Source organism: Notamacropus eugenii, chromosome 3 (assembly GCF_028372415.1).
Source record: "Notamacropus eugenii isolate mMacEug1 chromosome 3, mMacEug1.pri_v2, whole genome shotgun sequence".
Lineage (NCBI taxonomy): Eukaryota > Metazoa > Chordata > Mammalia > Diprotodontia > Macropodidae > Notamacropus > Notamacropus eugenii.
The window spans coordinates 351,065,544-351,086,911 of NC_092874.1; the positions used below are offsets into that span (position 1 = coordinate 351,065,544).

Below are 21,368 nucleotides of genomic sequence, written 5' to 3' on the forward strand. Positions count from 1 at the left end.
CCTAGTTTTCTTGGTTACCTTGGTGATATATAAATCTCCTCATTCAGTCTGTCCTTTGTGAACCCTCTAAATGTAATTTAATCTGATACATGACTTAGTTTACCCAGAGAATTTGTTTAACAAGGTTTGTCTCCTTAGGGGATGTATAAGATTATGACTTTGCTTAACTAAGTTTGTTCATTGAAGTTTGTTACATTGAAGGTAGCATGACATTATATTTTTTTTGTGATATTCCTGGACATATGCCTTCTTTTCTGCTATTACTTTCAATGCCTGGGAAATTTCCTTATACTGTATAGTGCATTTGTTTCCTAGTAAATGTTTAAACCCATAAGGCTTCCTCAAATTGATTCCTCTGACCAGGATAGGTTGGGAAAATTTTGTCACCTATCTGGTGCCTACCCTTCCTTAAAGGAATTCTATCAAGCTCTAGACAAGATAGGGAGATAAGAGAATGTCTCCAATAAGTTGGGTTATTTTAACAAACTTTCTCTGAAATATTGATTCAGTTCTCTGTTTCTGTAATTATGCTTCCATTAGTATGAGAATGTTGGGTTTTTAAAAGTTACAAGAGAAACTTGGAAAAAATGCTTCATTATTTATTAATATTATTTGAACATAGTTTAATTTAGCTAGAAAAAAATGTGTAACCCAAAATTTGCAGCAGAGGTCAGGCTGACATCAGAGACAATTTAAAGAAGCCATGGCTTGAGGGAACGCTTAAATGGTACCCAAGTCTTGTTTTGAGTCCACTCAAACCTTGTGTTTTGGACTTCCTCAAATAGATTGAGTATTTTTACTTACCAGCTGATTTCCAACTCAAGCAACCTTACCTGGGAAAGTGCACATTTCTGGAAACTGCTTACATGCATTTAGTGTGCTGATATTCTTGCCTGAACTCTAAATAACGTAAACGTCACAGAGACTTAAAGAGGGAGCCACATCTATTTCTAGCTCTCTCCTCTGCCAAATAGCTGAATAAAAATTTTTCTGAAATCTTTTTTTAGGATTTGGTGTTTGTTCTTAACTGACAGTATCTCAAAGGAAGAATGAAATTCCACAGAGTGAAAAGGTTAACAATAGAACCTTCACTTGTTTGTTCATTTTTGTATATTGGGACATTTGTATTTATGGAGTAGATTATCTAATTTTCATTGAATCAGCAGTGACAAAAAGATGACATAAAAAGATTCCAAAAAGGAAAATAAAGATTGAAGATAAAATGAATGCATAAGTGAACAACAAGAAAATGGTACTTCTGACACTGCTTCTTCTAGTACAAGCCACAAAATAGTCACATAGTAATAGTAATAGCCAACACTTGTACAGTAGCTACTCAGGTACTGTGCTAAGAGCTTTACAGCTATTATTTCACTTGTTCCTCACATCAGGGAGGTAGGTATAATTAGTATTTCCAGTTTTCAGGCAAGGAAACTAAGACAAATAGAGATAAAGTGACTTGCCTAGGCACACACAGCTAAGATGCCAAATTTGAATTCAGGTCTTCCTGACTCTCAGCCCACTGAGACACTTAGCTGCTCACATGTGACATAAGAACAATAATGATCTATGTAGTCATATCTGATAATAAGCCAGATTGTTCAGATTTGGAATTTTCAAGATCCTTTGAAATACATTCATTGCCATTAATGATGAACCCCACCTAACACATATATTGTGCCTGTAGATATGTTTAGCTATTGATAGAAGGTAGCAGGGGTGGACTGCAGCTAGCTTGAACTTGCTTGACTGATTGTGAAATTTTAAATATGAGCATTTACAGAATAAACACTATAATTTAGGCATTGATTTATTGTTTTGTTGATTACATAGACTTAAGACACTGATGGAGAAAATGTTAAAAATTCATACTCAACTTAAAAGTACGTTGTATGTACTTTTTTTTTCAGGGAACCAGTTGTGGAACATCTACTAACAAATCCCTTTAATGAAGTAATCATAATTTGGCAGAGCATTTAGAAACTAACTCCCCTGTTCCCTTTCTGGAGAAGCAATTTAAGTATCATTTATAGAAGTTTTCATAAAAGCACACTTTAAAAACTTGGAATTTTCTAATCTATTTAAAAATTTTCTAAGGGAATACTTTCAGTGGATTTTTGTTAAAAATATAAAACATTCAGCACCTTTTGAACAATATCCAAGAAAACCTGACTGACATCAGGGAATCATGAAAATTTACTTGTCAGATTCCAACAAAATCTTTTGCATAATTGTGGATAGGATTTTTAAAAAAGAGTATCACACTTTTGTAAATGGAGCCAATGATGAAACTTTCCCTTTTGGATGGTATATATCTTTGTGGAATATTATTTTTCATGTCTGATAGCACTGCATAGACAACCTAGGATAGGAAGAGTTTCAGGATATTCGACAACACATGCAGTTGGGCTTTAGGGTTAGTTAAGAGGCTGACCTGGAAGATATGGGTTTAAATACCTCCTCTAATATTTATTGGTTGTGTTTTGTGTGGAAAACCACTTGATCTCTCCAGGTTACTCTTTAAGATTTTAGGTTCTAGAGAAGAAACTGACCAATATAGGTTCCAGAAGTTTCTTCATAGGAGTGTTCTCTTTAAAAGTGAAATCAGTGATCTAATCTTTACCCTATATCACGAAGCACTAAATAAAGATTTTCAAAACTAATGAAATATGTATGCAAGTGTATTTTTCCTACTATTATTAATAGTGTTAAAAGATTTCAAAATGTTTTTGTATGTTAAAATTACTTAGAGAATATTTCATTTCATTTTTATTTTTTAAAAAATGTCTATCTTAGGTATGATTTATAATAATCATATTAACGTACATTATATCATTTTTTAAATGTGTGTGTGTTCTCAGTTAGTTCTCAAAGGGTTTTACCTTTCATGGAGGTGCGTGGTTAAAAAAGTAGAGACCGCAGCTTTAAGTTAATGATGTTTATTTAGCTTTGTATCAGTTTTTATTGAATGACCACTCAAAGGCTCAGTATTCTATTGTATGAAGGACCATTGTTTTAGAGGGTCAGGAAGAGCCCAGCATCACTAAGCAATAATAACAAAAATACTTTTTTCCCCCTGGTTGAGAATATGTGCAATAGAGTTGTTTTTTTACAAGTAGCCTGGTTTACATTTTATATTTTTAGATGTAGTTACATTTCCCCTGTTCTCATTCCAAATTCATTGATTTTATTTGTCCAAAAACTTTCAGATTTTATGTAGAGAGAAATGTTCTATTTTGTTTTTTATTACTTCCTCTATGTTATGTCTGAGTTATAAATTCTTCCCTTATCTATAGCTGTGAAAAGTAAAAGCTTCTATTCTCTGCTAAGCCTTGTATGACGTTACTTTTTTATAACTAGATTTCTTTTTCAGTTGTTGTGTTTTATCCTGTTCGATTCTGATTTAAATCTACTCTCTGCTAAATTAGTCACTAGTTTTCCCCAGTAGTTTTTGTTTTTTTTTTTATCATTATCATTATTTTTGAAGGCAATCATGGTTAACTGACTTGCCCTGGGTTACATATCTAGTAAGTGTCTGAGCCTGGATTTAAACTGGGGTCTTCCTGACTCCTTAGCTAGTGCTCTGTCTACTGCGCTACCTAATGGCCCATCATGGAAATTCTTGTAAAATAAATAGTCTTTTCTCTCACAGTTTGATTTTAGAGGTTTATTTAGCACAAAACTGCTGGGAATATTTGCTTCTAAGTATCATTAAAAAAAATTTACATCAATCTCCTTTTCCATTTTTTTGCCCAGTACAAGATACTATTGATAATTAATACTTATAACATAACAGTAATTTATTCTTACTTTATCCTATTATATCCATTGATATTCTTGGTCTTGTATATTTCTAGGTGAATTTTATTCCTATTTTCTCTATTTTGAAACCCACATTAGACCTTGAAGGCAATCTACTTTCATACATTAATTTTTAAATGAGGAGAATGAGATCCAGATAGATTACTTAATTTATACATGATCATAATGGTAGCAAGTGCTAGGATTTGAACCAAGGGCCTCTGATTCTATATTTAGTGTCTTTCCACTACAATGTACTATAAAGAAAGGCAGTATGATGTAATGGTTAGAAGCCCTGGAGTCAGAAAGACCTAGATTCAAGCATTATTTCTGAAATCTGTAGCTGTTGCCTTAAGTGACTTGTGCTTAGTGTTTAGTGCTTAATGCTCAGACAACTCATTTTGTATGATATTTGCAAGAGACACACATGCAACAAACATACAAAGACTTAAAATAAGGACGTGGGGCAGAATCTATTATGCTTCAGCTGAAGTAAAGGAAAAAAAGAAGTAGCAATCATGATTTCAGGCAAAGCAAAAGTTAAAATAGACCTAATTAAAAGGGATAATCATGGTAACTAGATCTTATACCACAGACAATGAAGTAATATTTTTAAAAGTCCTTATAAAAATGTAATATAAATGTAAGTAATAAAAAGTAACATAAAAAGCAAATTTCTCTGATAAATGCTTCTTTTCTCAAATATATAGGGAACTGAGTAAAATTTATAAAATTAAGAGACATTATACAATAGATAAATAGTTAAAAGATAAGAGCAGGCATGTTTCAGAAAAAGACATCAAAGCTGTTGATGGATATATGAAGAAAATGCTCTAAATCACTGTTGACTAGGGAAAAGGTAAATTAAAATATCTCTTATGTACCACTTCACACCTCTCAGAAATGACAAATGCTGGAAAGGGTGAGGTAAAATAGGTACACTAATAAACTGTTGGTGTTCTGAACTGGTCCAACCTTTTTAGAGAACAATTTGGAACTATGCCCAAAGGGCTATAAAAATATGCATACCCTTTGACACTACTGTGTCAAAGTACTACTACTAGGTCTACACCCTAAAGAGATCAAAGAAAAAAGGAAGAGACCTGTATGTACTAAAATATTTATAGCAACTCTTTTTGTGGTGTGAAGAAAATTGGAAGCTAAGGGGATACCCATAAACTGGACAATGGCTGAACAAATTACGGCACACGATTGTGACTGAGTATTGTTGTGATATAAGAAATGATGCTAGGGGTGGTTCCAGGAGAAAAGGCAAAACCTAGATGAACTGATGCAAAGTGAGGTGAGCAGAACCAGGAAATCATCATATATAGCAGCAGCAATATTTTCATGATGATTAACTGTGAAAGACTTAGCTACTCTGATTAATACAGTAATCCAAGATAATTCCAAATGACTTATGATGAAAAATGCTATCCATCTCCAGAGAAAGAACTAATGAATTCTGAGTGCAAATCCTGTAGAAAGAAGGCAAGTAGGCTTTATGAAACATTCTTAGCAAGTAAGACTTGTGAAGGTGTCCAGCTGAGCTATGTAGAATTCTAAAAGATGATGCTGTTAAAGGGTCAATATTCCAGTAAATTTGGAAAATCCACTGGGTTGGATAAGATGACTTTACATCTGAGTTCTAAAGAAGGGCAATGCCAAATAATGTTCAAATTACTGAACAATTGTGCTTATTTCACACACCAGCAAGATTATGCTTAAGATTCTGTAAAGTAGGCTTTTGCAGTATGTGAACTGAGAATTACTGGAAGAGCAGGATGGTTTACAAAGAAGTAAAAGAACTATAGACCAAATTGCCAATGTTCTGAATTATGGAGAAAGCAAAGGAGTTCCAGCAAAACATCTACTTCTGATTCATTGACTACACTAAAGCTTTTGTGTGGATCACACAAAATATGATGGAAGTACTAAATAAATCATCTTGTTTGACTGTTACTTAAGTTGTTTTTCTCTCAGTTTTTATTTGCTTTATTTTATATCAAGCTTGTTTTTAAAATGGTTATCATTATATACCACATTATCTGTACATATACTGTGCATTATTTTGTCAATCTAATTAGATACCCATTTTGGTAACATGGTTAATCACATTTTCCAAGAGCAGATATTAAAATCACTGAGATTAGCACTGACATTCATAAAAAAAGAATAATTTCATATTTTAATCAGTAAAAAGGTTATTAAAGGGTTAAGAAGAGAGCTAGATGAAAGAAAATAGGTGCACCTATTGTATATGACCAGGAGATTTGTTACAAATGACAAAAGAGATACAGGATAATAGTTATCAGAGATGGATGATGGGTATTAATGAAAATATAAAACGAAACCCGACAGAATGGAAAAAGGCTGAATATAGATTTAAGCCTATAAATAGAATCTGAGGTGGCAGAATGAAGCATGTGATTCATTTATAAGAAGAGTATTTTATAATCATAAAAACATATATTAGAGCATTAAATGACATTTTTAAAATAACTACTCAGTTTATGATGATTGTGTCATACAAAATAAAATATGTATTATAATTTAAAGATCAATCTTGGATATTTGCCAAAGAAAGAAAGAAGAAAATCCCCATGAGGTAAACAAAATCATCATCTTCTTCCCCTTCTTCTTTCTCTTCTCTTCCTTCTCTTCCTTTTTCTTCCCTTTCCACTCCCTCTCCTTCTTCCTCCTCCTCCTCTTCTTCTTCTCCTTCTCCTCCTCCTTCTCCTCCTTCATCTCTTCCTTCATCATCATCATCATCTTCTTCTTCCTTTTCTTCTTCCTCTTCTTCCTCTTCTTCTTCTTCTTCTTCTTTTTCTTCTTCTTCTTCTTCTGGAATGACTCAGATTGGATTTAAAAAAAAGTTGTCTATTTTAATTTCATTCTTTGTTTCTTTTCCAATTGTAAATTCTGATTTATTCAGATGGTCTTCTGAGTTGAGCTAAAAATTAAAGAGATACATGACAATATGTTAATTTATCATAATATATCTGTTGTCATAATAGTGTAATCACAGATTTAGAGCTTGAGGGCACATTGGTGGCCTTCATATTTCAAAAAGTTTATAGTATTTATATTTGTTAAGACAAAGTCAGAGTTTTTGTCATTTCAAATTATATATCTGGTTAAATTATGTGTGTGTGTGTGTGTGTGTGTGATTTGTTGTGTAGGGGAGCTACATGGTGTAGTGAATAGAGTGTTGGACCTGGGGTGAGGACCTGAGTTCAAATCCAGCCTCAGACATATACTAGCTGTGTGATTCTGAGCAAGTCACTTTACCTCTGTTTGCTTCAGATTCTTCAGCTGTAAAATGAGAAACCTGGAAATGGAAATGGCAAACCAGTATTTTTGCCAAGAAAACCCCACTGGGGTCACTGAGTTGGACACAACTAAAAACTGACCTAGCAGCAACAATTTTGATATGTGGTATTTTATAAATATACATATATGTATATATATATATATAAATTTTACTTTTATATACATATATTAAGATTAAAAACAGAAATACATCTAAATGGTTACTTGGTATCGTATTATGGTATATATTGCACAATGCCTTGTTTGTTATTTAAGAACAGGAAGATATTAGAATGGAGTAGTAAAGAGCTAAACTTGGAGTCAGAAAGCCAATGTGTGAGAATATATTTTGACACATTAGCTTTGTGACCCTGAATCAGTCATTTAACCCATAAATGTCTGTAGGCAACTCTCTAAGATTATAAATTGAAGAATAGCTGCCAATTTGCATTATTAAAGAAAGTTCCTCCCAACACCAATGCAGTCACCGAACTAAATATATATATAGAGAGACATACATATTTATATATTTGTATGTGAGATATACATATAATTTATATGTGAGATATATATATGTGTGTGTGTGTGTGTGTGTGTGTGTGAGTATGTGTGTATGTCTATGTAGAGGAAGGATAGGGTATCTTTAGAAAAAAGGAAACACAAATTCAAATCTTCTCTTTAATACATACTGGCTGCGTAAATCTTGGATAAAACTTTAACTTCAGAGAAGGTACCAATCTGTTTTGATAGAAGGAGTTTCCTCATGTAGAAGTCACTTATACCAATGTATTCACACTATATTCCCTATCTTTATCATCTTTCTCTTGTAAACACATATACATAAATGTACATATGCATCTATACATTTATGTATATACCATGAGTGTATATATTATATGTATAAAATCTTTAAAGGGTCTTTCAACTTTTATTCAACAATCATGTGATCCTGGTCATCTGTAAATTATATATTTATATATATATATATTATATATATGTATGATATAATTTATAATATGTATGACAGGTGACCCAAATCTCGTGACTGAAGATGAAAAGATACATATGCATGTAAATAACATATAGTTTTATATGTGTATAAAATATGTGCATATTTCTATAATTATGTTCATAGAAATCATATATATGTGACTTACAAGTGGCATAGATCACATGACTTTTGATCAAAGCTGAAAACGACCTTAAAGATCTTCTAATTCAACTCCTTACTTCACAGTTGAAGAAACTGAGGTCCAGAGAGTTTAAGTGATTTGCTCAAGGTCATAATAAATGGCAAAGACAAGTTCTCTGACTCTGAATCCAGCTTTGTATCCACTCTATTATGTAGCTTCCATTAACACATATCCCATATTTTAAAATTCTCTTTTCTTTTCTCTTTGGATTATAGTTCTTAATAATTTATGTGATTGTTTTATTGGTTCAAATTATTCCACTGATGTCTATCTCTTTTTTTCCCCTTTTTCAATAGGCTGAGCTAAATGACACCATAAATCCGTTCATTTGTTCAACTATAAAAGCTCCAAGGAACCAAACTTTCTTCCAGTATGTAGGACATAGACTTGCCTGTGCACTTTCCAGACTGTTCTTACCACCTGTTGGCCCAACTAGTCTTCTTCTAAAGAGACAAGAAAAGGAGGAAAAGCAGCCGAAGTATCAAAAACCAAAAGAATATCAGATTGAGAAGAAAGTTGTACATGTATCTTTCAGGTATAGTAAAACCTCATTTATCTTGGATAATTCTGGGCATCTTATGTGTTACACTTTAAAGGTCCTTGAACAAAACACAACCATTTTCTAGTAAACGCATAGTTTCTATTTGTTTTTTTAAATAAATTCTAATAATGCTGTTTTTCACATACTTTTGTTGTTAGTTTCATATAATTTCCCTTTGGTTTTTTTTCAAATTCATTATTTTCAAAGATAGAAGAACAGTTATACTATAGCAAATTATTTTGAATTTTTTTCAATTACCTTTAATTGAAATGCAAAAGTCATTTCTTTTTTCCTTGCATGCACCTGGAAATTTCTTTTTGCCTTTTGTGTGTAATAGAATATTTTGCCAGATCTAGACTTTACATCAAGTAGAAAGATGGAAAACCACTCTAGCAAACTGATATGTAGTACTGACATTGTTAAACGTGATCATTGATATGACTTCTAAGTGAATAAGTAACCCCCTTAGATTTAGTATTGTAAGACCTCTTCAAAGAATTTTACAGTCAATATTACTACTAAAGGTAGAAATTGTAGAGATATATCTTATAAGTGAGAATGTCCTCTGTCATTTTTTGTAGTTTTTATTCATAGTGAGTGTCAATCTGACCAAAAAAATTAAAATTTTCATTTCAATTTTATGGGTTACTTTAATTATTTAGATTATGTTATTTACTATTATTTATATTACATTATAATTATTGCATCACATTATTTTTATTTAAAATTATAACAATAGCCACAGATTCACTCAAACCAGGCCCTGGTTATTTACAGTGTCATCATGGAATGTTATAGAAGAACATGATAATTACCCTACACTATGTTAATATCAAAAGGCTAGGGACAAATTCAAAATAGTCTTATCTTCCATGGATCACCTATTCTATATAACTCACCCATGAATTTATAAAAATCTTTTTCCATTGTCAGCATGAATAAATCTATGGCCATACTATCAAGGAGGAGGTATTTGAGGTCTCATTTTTATAGGGTTTTGAGGGAACAGACTAACTTTTATTCCTTCCACTATGGGGTTAGTTCATTAACATGTCCAAATCATCTCAAACTTTAAAGATAACATATCCACATTATATCAAAGTTATCAGCACCATTTTGTTCTTCTGTTGGTCTGGAACTGTGAGGGTCCAGAATTTGTCTGAAATTTAAGTATCATAGGACCGGAACCCTGCCAACAGAACTGATTTGGCACATAGTATCAGAATATGATGTAATTTGTAAATTATACTCCTATGATCCTTGGTACAGTTTTTATGTGACTTTCAGGTTCCTCTTTGCAATCTTATTCCATGATACTGCTCCTTTACACTGGCTACTTTTAAACTTACTTACTATACTGACTAGAAAAGGGGTCATGGTGATAAGAACAACTAGAGCAAGACACAATTTAGACACACAAAGTTATCTGTATTATCTTTTGTAATTGCATCTCCTACTCTTACTATGACAGGTATATCATCTACTAGTCTTCTCATTCATTTCATTGTATAAACTGTAAAAATAAGGTCACATATGGTGAAAAGAATTAGTCCCCGCCTAATTTCTGTCAGACTGCTTTCTAGTCTATCTGGCAGGTTTGTTTGTTTTGTTTTTTTTTTTATCATAAAAGAACTTTTTCCTAACTAAGATGTTTTCTGCTTTATCAGTCATGGGGTTACTGAGTTTCTTTGTTTCTGAGTCTCCCCTGTAGTCATTTTGTTCCATTGAGCTATGTCTCTGATGGTTAACTATTACCAGATGCTTTCAATGACTACTGCTATAATATAGATGGAGGTCAAGCAATGCTGTTACCCTTTCGTCCTTAGGTGGTTTGTTTTTTGTTTTTGTTTTGTTTTTTTTTTTGTCATATTTCTGTTAGGCTGGATCTTTTGTTTTGCCAAATTATTTTTTATTATCTTATCAAGCTCTGTAAAATATCCCTTTGATAATCTGATTGGCTTTAGTAATAGTGTCATTTTTATTATACCTGTATAGCCTAGCCATGAGTACTGAATACTCCTCTAATCAGCTGAGAATGTGAAACAACAAAGCAGCACTGGGACTGTCATTGATTGCTCTGCTGCCTTGGGGTTTCAGTGGGGTTTAAATGGAGGGTATTTTCTTTCTAATGCATTGAACTTTCTAGAGCATTCCTCTATTTGACCTTCTGGATGGGAGTGGTCCATTCTTTCTCATTCTATGGTAAAGATGAGGGCATTTCTTCTTGACTTTGATGGGGAATTTTCATCTGAAGATCTGAGCCAAAAACCTTATCTCCAGATGGAGAGTGTGAAGGACAGCCCAGTATCTATCTTGGGATCCGCCTTGGTGTTGTTGACTCTTTATCAGAGACAGTAAACTATTGGAGTATATAGTGAGAGCATGTTGAGACATACGGTGTTTTAGCAAGTCAACCATTAAGTTTTTACAGCAAATTAGAACTGTATCACAAGCTAAAGTTAAAAGACAGGTCCCAAATAGTAAGATAATACTTAAAAAAACATCAGAAAATCATCTAGTTCAAGAAACATCAAAGGGTCATACAAAGAAACATTTTAACTACCATCTGCACACTGAACATTTGATCACCTTATGTGAAAACCACACTTCTGCTGTATATAAGAATTGCCAAGAATTGACCCAAAGGGCTTTCAACAGATAGAATTCAACAACACATGTAGCAACAAAGTTCAAGGCTTCTGCATACCAGAGCCCCTCATGAGGGAGGGCTTATCCAGGAATAAAAGGTCATCTAGTGACTTAACAACCTGGATGTGTTCAATTTTCAATTTAAGGCAGACCAGATGAGGCATTTTGGATACTGAACCCAATCAAGCTTTCATCCTTGCAAGGTTCTGGGGCTGCCTCATAGAGGGATGGGACGTAGGGATCTAACACATAGTGGGCACTTGGGAAATGCTTATTAACCATAATCCATATGGAGATATCCAAGAAGTAGTTGAGAATGATGGTCTTGAACTCAGAAAAAAGACATGGTTGAAGAGGCAGACTATGTAATATTTGCACAGAGGCATTAATTGAAGTAGTTGGATAAATAAATTCATTAATAGGGGAAAATGCAGATGGAAAACAGAAAATGAGCTGTAAAAAACATAGATAGGCAGGGCATTCCAATAATTTTATTGCAGTTTTAAGCTTTAATATTTTTAGAAGTATAAATGTTACCAACATGAACAACTTCTTAATTGTGCATTTTCTTAGTTTTGTGAATTTTGAAAAATAAAATTTTAATTCATCAATATGGAGGTGTCTTCTATTATACGTTGCATGTGGAACAGTTTCCAAATGGCACTTTCTCAGATTGTTGCATCAATAAAAGATGTCCTCTTGCTTGGCCAACTCAGTCACTTGATCTCTCTTCATTAGAATTTTTCTTGGGGTTGGGAGGTCATGTAAAGACTGTTATGTGAAAACTTCTCTTGGAAGAATCTTAAGGTTTATATTACAAATACGATCCTTTCAGCTGATGAAAGATTTTACAAAGCTTTGAAATTGACTAAAGAGATGTGTAGACAAGATAATGATTATGTTGAATTTTAATAAGAAATAACATTTTAAAATATTAATAATTAACCTTTGAATTTTTGTTATTTTAAGTTTGTAGTTTTGATATTCTAGAAGTAATTAAAATGTAAAACTGCACTAAGATTTTTGGGACAAACTGTGTTATCTCAGATGACTTTCAAACAAGTATTAAAGTCACCAGACTCTTCGGAAACACTTATTTAAGGAGTTAGAAAGAAAAAGTAAAGGGATAGAAAAGAAGTATATATTGTTATGGAAGCCAGAAGAGGGAGTATCAATGAGGTCATCAATGTCAAATATTTTAGATAAGTCAATGCAGATAAAGACTAAGAAAAAAGTCTTTGGATTGGATTTTTTTGGAAATTCTTAGAATTTAGATAGATGGTCCCTAAAATATATAGGAAGGGGCCACAAAGTTCATTTAGCCAACGTCATACTAGACAGGAGTGCCTTCCATAGCATACTTGATAAAGGATCACACATTATTTTCAAAGACCTTCTAGGAATTGGAACTTATCCTCTTCCAAGGCTTTCCATTCCCCTTTTTGATGAGCTACTACACAGTTTCTCCTGATATCATGCTCAGGTCTTTTGTTACTTTTCCCAATTTCTCTAAGTTCCTGTGGGGTCAAACAAGCTAAATTTTTCTTAGTTTGGTAGTAGTCAAACAAACCCATCACTCTTCCCTTCTTCAGACCAAACATACATAGCTCTTCAAACCAATCCTCATTTGGCATTAGCTTCAGATTCCTTCCCATCATGATTGCCCTCTTTTGGATAGCCTTTACCTTATTGATGTCCTTATATTGACAGAATGGAGTGAAGATCAGTTACAAAATGGAATTGATTTGGAGTAAGAATTAAGAAAATCAATTAGATTCTATCTCATTGAGCCCTGACTCAATATTCTGCTGTCACATTTATTAGCCTCTATCTTTTTATTTTTTGCAAATCATCCATGGGAAACCAGATGGTATAAGTCATCTATTGTTTCATAAATGCAGATGGATGCAATTAAGCAGCATCTCTCAATTCTGGGAAAAGAAAGATGCTAAAACCTACTGGGCTTTCTCACAACTTGCCTAAATTTCACTATTTGCTAAAGTTGCAAAGTCCCTAATTTCTCCTCCAATTAGAAAGTGGATTACCTAACTTTTTATCCTGGCTTTATGCTGTTAATTGTTTTCTTTTGATTAACTGGTCTTATTTGATTGTTTTTAATACACAAAAAATCTGTCTCACTGTATTCAGGATTTTGGACTAGCTGGGGAGTATATTGACTCACTTATCACACCTGTTTTGTGAAGAAATCACATACCTTGAATTGTTTTCCCAGTTATTATTAATTATCCACCACAATATTTGGCACCCAGAACAATACGCAGGAATGGTCAGTCAATAAAAAAATATTAAATGATAACTATGTAGCAGACATTCTGATACGTGATGGAGATATAAAAAGAAGCAAAAATTTCTGTTCTCAAGGGACTCACAATTTTTAATGTAGAAGAGAACAAGGAAAAATGTGCAAACAAACTATGTTCAGAAGAAAGAGCAAATAAGTAAGAGAGGAAAGGCACTAGAATTAAGAAGGTTTAGAAAAGGCATCTTAGAAGACAGGATTTTAATTGGGACTTAAAAGGAGCCAGTAGGAAGAGTTGAGGAGAGAGCACATTCCATGGATGAGGAATAACTAGAGAAGATACCCAGAATTGAGAGATAGGGTATCTTGCTCATGGAACAGCCACAAGGTCAATGTTACTGGATCAAAGAGAATGTATCAGGAAGTAAGGTTTAAGAAGACAGGAAAGGTGGGAAGGGACTGGGTTATGAAGGACTTTGAAAACCAACTAGATGATTTCATTTTTGATCATGGAGGCAATAGGGAGACACTGGAGTTTAATAAGTGGGGTGATAACATTATTGGGCCTGTAATTTTAGAAAATCACTTTGGTGGATGAATGGAGGATGGATTGGAGTGGGGAGATATTTGGGACAGACAGATCAAGCTATTGTAATTACCCAGTTGTGAAGGGATAAAGGCCTCTACAGAGTCATGGTGGTGTCAGAGGAGAGAAGATGAATATTTGAGGTATATTGCAAAGGTAAAATCAACAGACCTTGGCAAAAGATTTGGATATTGAAGAATGAGAGATAGTGAAGGGTTGAAGATGGCACCTAGGTTACAAACCTGAGGGACTAAGAGTATGGTGTTATCCTCTACAATAACAGAGAATGTAGGAGATGCAGTTTGGTGGGGTGGATGTAGGAGTAATAACACATTTAGTTTTGTACATATTGAGTTTATGTCTGGTAGCCATTCATTTTGAGATGTCTGAAAAGCAGTTGGAGATGTGAGACTAGAGGTCCGCTGGGCATTTGGGAAGATTGGTGGATTTCAGAGTTACTAGCATGAAGAGAATAATTTATCCATGGGAGCTGATGATATTGTAGATGGGGTTTGACAAGGGCAGAATACCGATACTCTCATCCTCCTATTTGTGTGTCCTTATATGTTTCTCTTAGTGAAATCGAAGGTTTCATTAGCAATTTGGACTGCTCCATCACATTGCTGATTCATATTGAACTTTCCATCCATTGAAACCACTATATCTTTTCTCAGACAAATTGTTTTCTATCCATGGTTGCCCAGTCCTCTACTTATAAATTTGATTTTTTTGAACTCAAATATTAATCTTTACACATACTGTTATTGAATATGAACTTATTAGAATCATCCCCAGTGTTCAAATCTATCAATCTTTTCAGATTCTGACCATCGTTCTGTGTATTTAACTAACTCTTCCAGCCTTATTCCATTTGCAAATTTGATGAAGATTTTTTATATCATTGATAAACACAGATAGAATGCATAGATCTCTATGGTATTCCTCTGAAAACATCCTTCCAAGATGATATTGAAATATTAACAGCTAATATTTGAGTCTAGCCTTTGAGTCCAGTCCTATCTAATTGCATTATCATCTAGTTCATTTCTGTTTCTCTTCTCCACAAAAATAGTATGATATACTTTATCTAATCCCTTACAAAGCTCTCGATAAAAAAATGCCTATATCACTTCCAAGCTTTTTAAACCTATAAAAAAAAAGGAAATGAGGTTAGCCTGGTGTAATTTGTTCTTAATCAAGCAGTTTCTTGTAAGTCTTGCTGCTCACATGTAATGATCTGTTCTAGAATTGTCCCAGGAATAAGGATTAAGATCACCACTACATGCTTTACAGACTCTGTCTTCTTTCTTTTTTTAAATTGGATCTTCTCCAATCTTTTGTGATTTTTTTTCCAACTTTCTATAGTCTTTTCAATCTTACTGATAGAAGTCACATCTACTAAACCTGAGAACAAAATTCATCTGAGCTAATGCAAGACCAGGAATTAATCAAACAAATTAGTCAAAGACAATTAGGCATTTCTTTACTCTTTACTAACATAGAGTATCTCTTCCCTGTTAATCATTTTGTTTCATGATTTCCAGTTCAATTTCCAGGGTTATTTCCTCCCTGGAAGAGAAAGAAGAAGCAGAATAAAAGATGTGGACAACTTTGCCTCTTAGCAAAGTAGGAAGATTATAAGTAGTCTTATTTAATGTAAGAGTAAAATCAGGATATCTCCTCTCTTTTTTTAATTTGACATGGTTCTAGAAATGCTAGCTATCACAATAAAGGAAGAAAAAAATAAGTCACAATCTTTGGCAAAAGAAATTCAAAATTATCTGTATTTGCAGATGATAGATGCTTTCTTAGAAAACCCTAGAGAGTCATCCAAGAAAGTGGAACAATAGTTTTAAAGAAAATAGAAAATAAGCCATCTCTTTTTCTAAATGACAATAATATAAACCAAAAGGAAATGAAGAAAGACAAAATAATAACAAATAATAACAATAATAAAAAAATAACAAATAACAAAATAATAAATAAATAAATAATTCATTTAGATTATCAAAGTTTCTAGAATTTCAAAGGAAATTATAGGAAAAAAGATGAACAAAGAGGAAAGTATAACTTCCAACTCAAAGTGTATTATAAAGCAGCAGTCACTAAAACCATCTGATACTGGCTTGAAAAAAATAGAATAGGAACCCATGAAACTCAATGACCCAATATTTGTGAAACCTAAGAAAATAAATGCTTAAGGAAGGGCTCCATATTCAATGAAGCCTACTGCAAAAATGAGGAGTATATTATGCCATCTACCTAAATAGTTTATAAATACTCAAATGAAATATAAAATGGTAGTTTTAAAAAAGAGAAAAGTGAATGGAGTATCTTTCACAACCATGAGTAAGAGAAAATTGAAACATGGAGCATGGAACATATTTTTTTTTAAAAAGCCTAATAGACAATTTCTATTACATTAAATTGAAGGTTTTACATAAATAAATTCAATATTAGAAGGGAAATTATCAATTGGAAAACATCTTTACATCAAATATCTCTGATAAAGTCTAACATCTAAAACATAAAGAGAATTACCACGAAGACAGAAGACCAAGAGCTATTCTCCAATGTATAAATGGTCAAGCATATGTACAAACATTTCCTTAAAACTACTTTTGACTTATGGATCACATGACCAGAAAGATTATTCATTTTTTCCAAACTACTTCAATTCTGGACAAGCAAATGGTGGAGACAAGGAGAAGCAAGGGATAAGAACTTATGTGGAGACCTAGTGAAAACATTCTGAACCATGAGTATCTCAAAGGATAGATCATGAGATCAATGAATTGCTATGTGAAAGACTAATAATGAGACAACTTGCCAGAATTTCTGGTTCATAGTTAAGTATGTGAACCTTATGAAGGAGAGAGAAAAGTGTCTTCTCACATCTATTATTTTGGGCTAAGCTTATTCATAATTTTACGACATATACTTTTCTTTTGTGGCCATTGTTACTACTATTTTCTCATTTACATTGTGGTAGTCATTATGTATCTTATATTTCCTGGCCTTCCATACTTCACTTTGCATCAGTTTATAAGTTTTTCATTCCTACTCTGTATTCACCATTCTTACGTTTCTTATGGAACAGCACATTCAAGAACCACATTTTCTTTCCACTTCTTTGCTATCACAAAAAGAACTACTCTTAAGTATTTTGTTAGCAACCTACTTGTGGTGTATTTTTGATAGTGGAATCTCCATGTCCAAGGGTATGGATGTGCCTTTGATTCTTTTTTACTCTTTAGAAGCTCCTAATGATAATGTTATATCACATGCTCTAAATTCATTCCGACATACCTTTTTAAAAACATGAGTCTAAAAGAAAGCTAAGGGGCGGAGCCAAGCTGGCGGAGTAGAAAGACGCAAATACACATAGCTCCGAACCTACAACCCATACAACATCTGTATAAAGTAACTCACAGCGAATTCTGGAGCAGTGAGGCCACAGAACAGTGGAGCAAAGGAGATTTCTGTTCCAGAGGGACCTGCAAACCTCTCGCAAAAGGTCCGTCGCACTGCAGACGCAGAGCCCAGCCCAGACCTGCCGCGGCCGCGGCACCGAGAGAAAAAGATCCAAGCAGGATTCAGGGATGGGATCTCCAGTGGCCACACAAGTCCCTCCACCCACAGGTGACAGGGGTCGGTGAGAGAGTCTCTTTGGTGGGTTGAGAGGGGAGTGGGGTGCCCCCATAACTCAGGCCCCCTTGGGAGGCAGAAGCTGAGAGGCAGCGGCAGACCAGGGTTCCCCAAGCAGGCAGGAGCCTGGATCCATTGTTGAAGGTCTCTGCATAAACCCCCTGAGGGAACTGAGCCTGAGAGGCAGCCCTGCCCCAACCTGAGCACCTCAACTTAATCTCGCACTGAATAGCAGCCCTGCCCCCACCAAAAGCCCTAAGGCTGGAAGCAGCATTTGAATCTCAGACCCCAAACGCTGGCTGGGAGGATCAGGAGGCGAGGTGGGTGTCAGGAGAACATTCAGAGGTCAGGTCACTGGCTGGGAAAATGCCCAGAAAAGGGAAAAGAAATAAGACTACAGAAGGTTACTTTCTTGGTGAACAGGCATTTCCTCCCTTCCTTTCTGATGAGTAAGAACAATACTTACCATCAGGCAAAGACACAGAAGTCAAGGCTTCTATATCCCAGCCCACTCAATGTGCTCAGGCCATGGAAGAGCTCAAAAAGAATTTTGAAATTCAAGTTAGAGAGGTGGAGGAAAAGCTGGGAAGAGAAATGAGAGACATGAAGTCAAAGCATGAACAGCAGGTCAGCACCCTGTTAAAGGAGACCCAAAAAAATGTTGAAGAAAATAACACCTTGAAAAACAGTCTAAATCAATTGGCAAAAGAGGTTCAAGAAGCCAATGAGGAGAAGAATGCTTTCAAAAGCAGAATTAGCCACATGGAAAAGGAGATTCAAAAGCTCACTGAAGAAAATAGTTCTTTCAAAATTAGAATGGCACAGATGGAGGCTAATGACTTTATGCAAAACCAAGAAATCACAGAACAAAGAGAGAAGAATGGAAAAAGGGAAGATAATGTGAAATATCTCATTGGAAAAACAACTGACCTGGAAAATAGATCCAGGAGAGATAACTTAAAAATTATGGGACTACCTGAAAGCCATGATCAAAAAAAGAGCCTAAACATCATCTTTCATGAAATTATCAAGGAAAATTGCCCTAAGATTCTAGAACCACAGGGCAAAATAAATATTCAAGGAATCCACAGAACACCGCCTGAAAGAGATCCAAAAAGAGAAACTCCTAGGAACATTGTGGCCAAATTCCAGAGTTCCCAGGTCAAGGAGAAAATATTGCAACCAGCTAGAAAGAAACAATTCAAGTATTGTGGAAATACAATCAGGATAACACAAGATCTAGCAACCTCTACATTAAGGGATCGAAGGGCATGGAATAGGATATTCCAGAAGTCAAAGGAACTAGGACTAAAACCAAGAATCACCTACCCAGCAAAACTGAGTATAATACTTCAGGGGAAAAATTGGTCTTTCAATGAAATAGAGGATTTTCAAGCATTCTTGATGAAAAGACCAGAGCTGAAAAGAAAATTTGACTTTCAAACACAAGAATGAAGAGAACCATGAAAAGGTGAACAGCAAAGAGAAGTCAAAAGGGACTTACTAAAGTTGAACTGTTTACATTCCTACATGGAAAGACAACATTTGTAACTCTTGAAACTTTTCAGTATCTGGGTACTGGGTGGGATTACACACAGACACATGCACAGACGCACACACACATAAAGACAGAGTGCACACAGTGAATTGAAGAGGATGGGATCATATCTTAAAAAAATGAAATCAAGCAGTGAGAGAGAAATATATTGGGAGGAGAAAGGGAGAAATTGAATGGGGCAAATTATCTCTCATAAAAGAGGCAAGCAAAAGACTCATTAGTGGAGGGATAAAGAGGGGAGGTGAGAGAAAAACATGAAGTCTACTCTCATCACATTCCACTAAAGGAAGAATAAAATGCACACTCATTTTGGTATGAAAACCTATCTCACAATACAGGAAAGTGGGGGATAAGGGGATAAGCAGGGTGGGGGGGATGATAGAAGGGAGGGCATGAGGAGGAGGGTGCAATTTGAGGTCGACACTCATGGGGAGGAATAGGATCAAAAGAGAATAGAAGTAATGGGGGACAGGATAGGATGGAGGGAAATATAGTTAGTCTTATACAACACAACTATTATGGAAGTCATTTGCAAAACTACACAGATTTGGCCTATATTGAATTGCTTGCCTTCCAAAGGGAAGGGGTGGAGAGGGAGGGAGGTAAAGAAGTTGGAACTCAAAGTTTTAGGAACAACTGTCGAGTACTGTTCTTGTCACTAAGAAATAAGAAATACAGGTAAAGGGGTATAGAAAGCCATCTGGCCCTACAGGACAAAAGAGAAGACGGTGACAAGGGCAGAGAGGGATGACAGAAGAGAGAGCAGATTGGTCATAGGGGCAATTAGAATGCTTGGTGTTTGGGGGGGAGGGGAGAAAAGGGGAGAAAATCTGTAACCTAAAATTTTGTGAAAATGAATGTTAAAAGTTAAATAAATAAATTTAATAAAAAAATAAAAAAAATAAAATAAAAATAAAAAAACAAAAAATAAAAAAGTAAAAGAAAGCTAAGAGTGCACCATTTATCAGAAAATAAAGGAAGAAGTCATGGTTAAAAGGTAACTGGCGAAAACATTGTTTACTGTCTGCAAGTCCTAAGGTATACTTATTTAGGCCTGGAATGTGAAAACTTAAAAAAGAAAGGAACTTACCCGGTGACAATGAATCTTTACCAGCTCCTATTCCCATTTCACACTTGATGGATATTGTTTTCTCATATGTAATTTTATTATGTGTACAATATACCCTGATTTCAAAAAGTATATCTTTCATATGGTATGGATAGCATTTAGCATGAAATAGATTGTTCCTGGCTTTTTGATCCATATTTTTGTCTTTCTAAATTAGCATTCTGTCCCTCAGTGTTTGAACTTGTTTCTTTAGTATTTTGACAACTGTATTGCACTTTAAGGGTTTTCTTTGTAATTCTGTGTACTTTATTTATTTAAAATATTATTCAGAGAAGGAGTCCATAAACTTCCTTGGACTCTCAAAGGGATCCATGACACATGAAAGGATTAAGAATTTCTAATAAAAAAATCAGTTTGGAAAAACAAACATTATAGTGATTTACTGGCCACATAAAAACATAATTTATAAAAATTTGGCATATGATGTAACTGTATTACTTAAATATAGTACAGAATTTATCTGTATTTCTTTGTCAGTGATACTATGTTTTCCTTCAGGGCCAAGAGTTTTGGGCCAAGGCTTTTTGAAGATATCACTTTAGAATAACATTTTTGTTTCTGAGGTTTTCTACAGGCAAGGTTTCTAAGCCAGTTTCTTGCATGCTCAAAAGTGTAGATTCAACAAATTGTCCAGATGTGACAGCAGGAATGACTTACATATGAAACTACATCTTTGGGTGTGTTTGTTGTG

The 21,368-nt window shown here is 34.3% G+C and overlaps 1 protein-coding gene across 8 annotated transcripts in view; it reads left to right on the forward strand.

The window, feature by feature from the left end:
* TMEM232 (transmembrane protein 232) overlaps positions 1–21,368 on the forward strand; it is a 324,122-nt gene that overhangs the window by 122,121 nt on the left and 180,633 nt on the right. For all 8 annotated transcript variants that reach the window (XM_072597246.1, XM_072597243.1, XM_072597242.1 and 5 more), the window contains one exon: positions 8,603–8,841. In XM_072597246.1, coding sequence (XP_072453347.1) covers positions 8,603–8,841 — 239 coding nt within the window. The remainder of the gene's footprint in view (positions 1–8,602; positions 8,842–21,368) is intronic.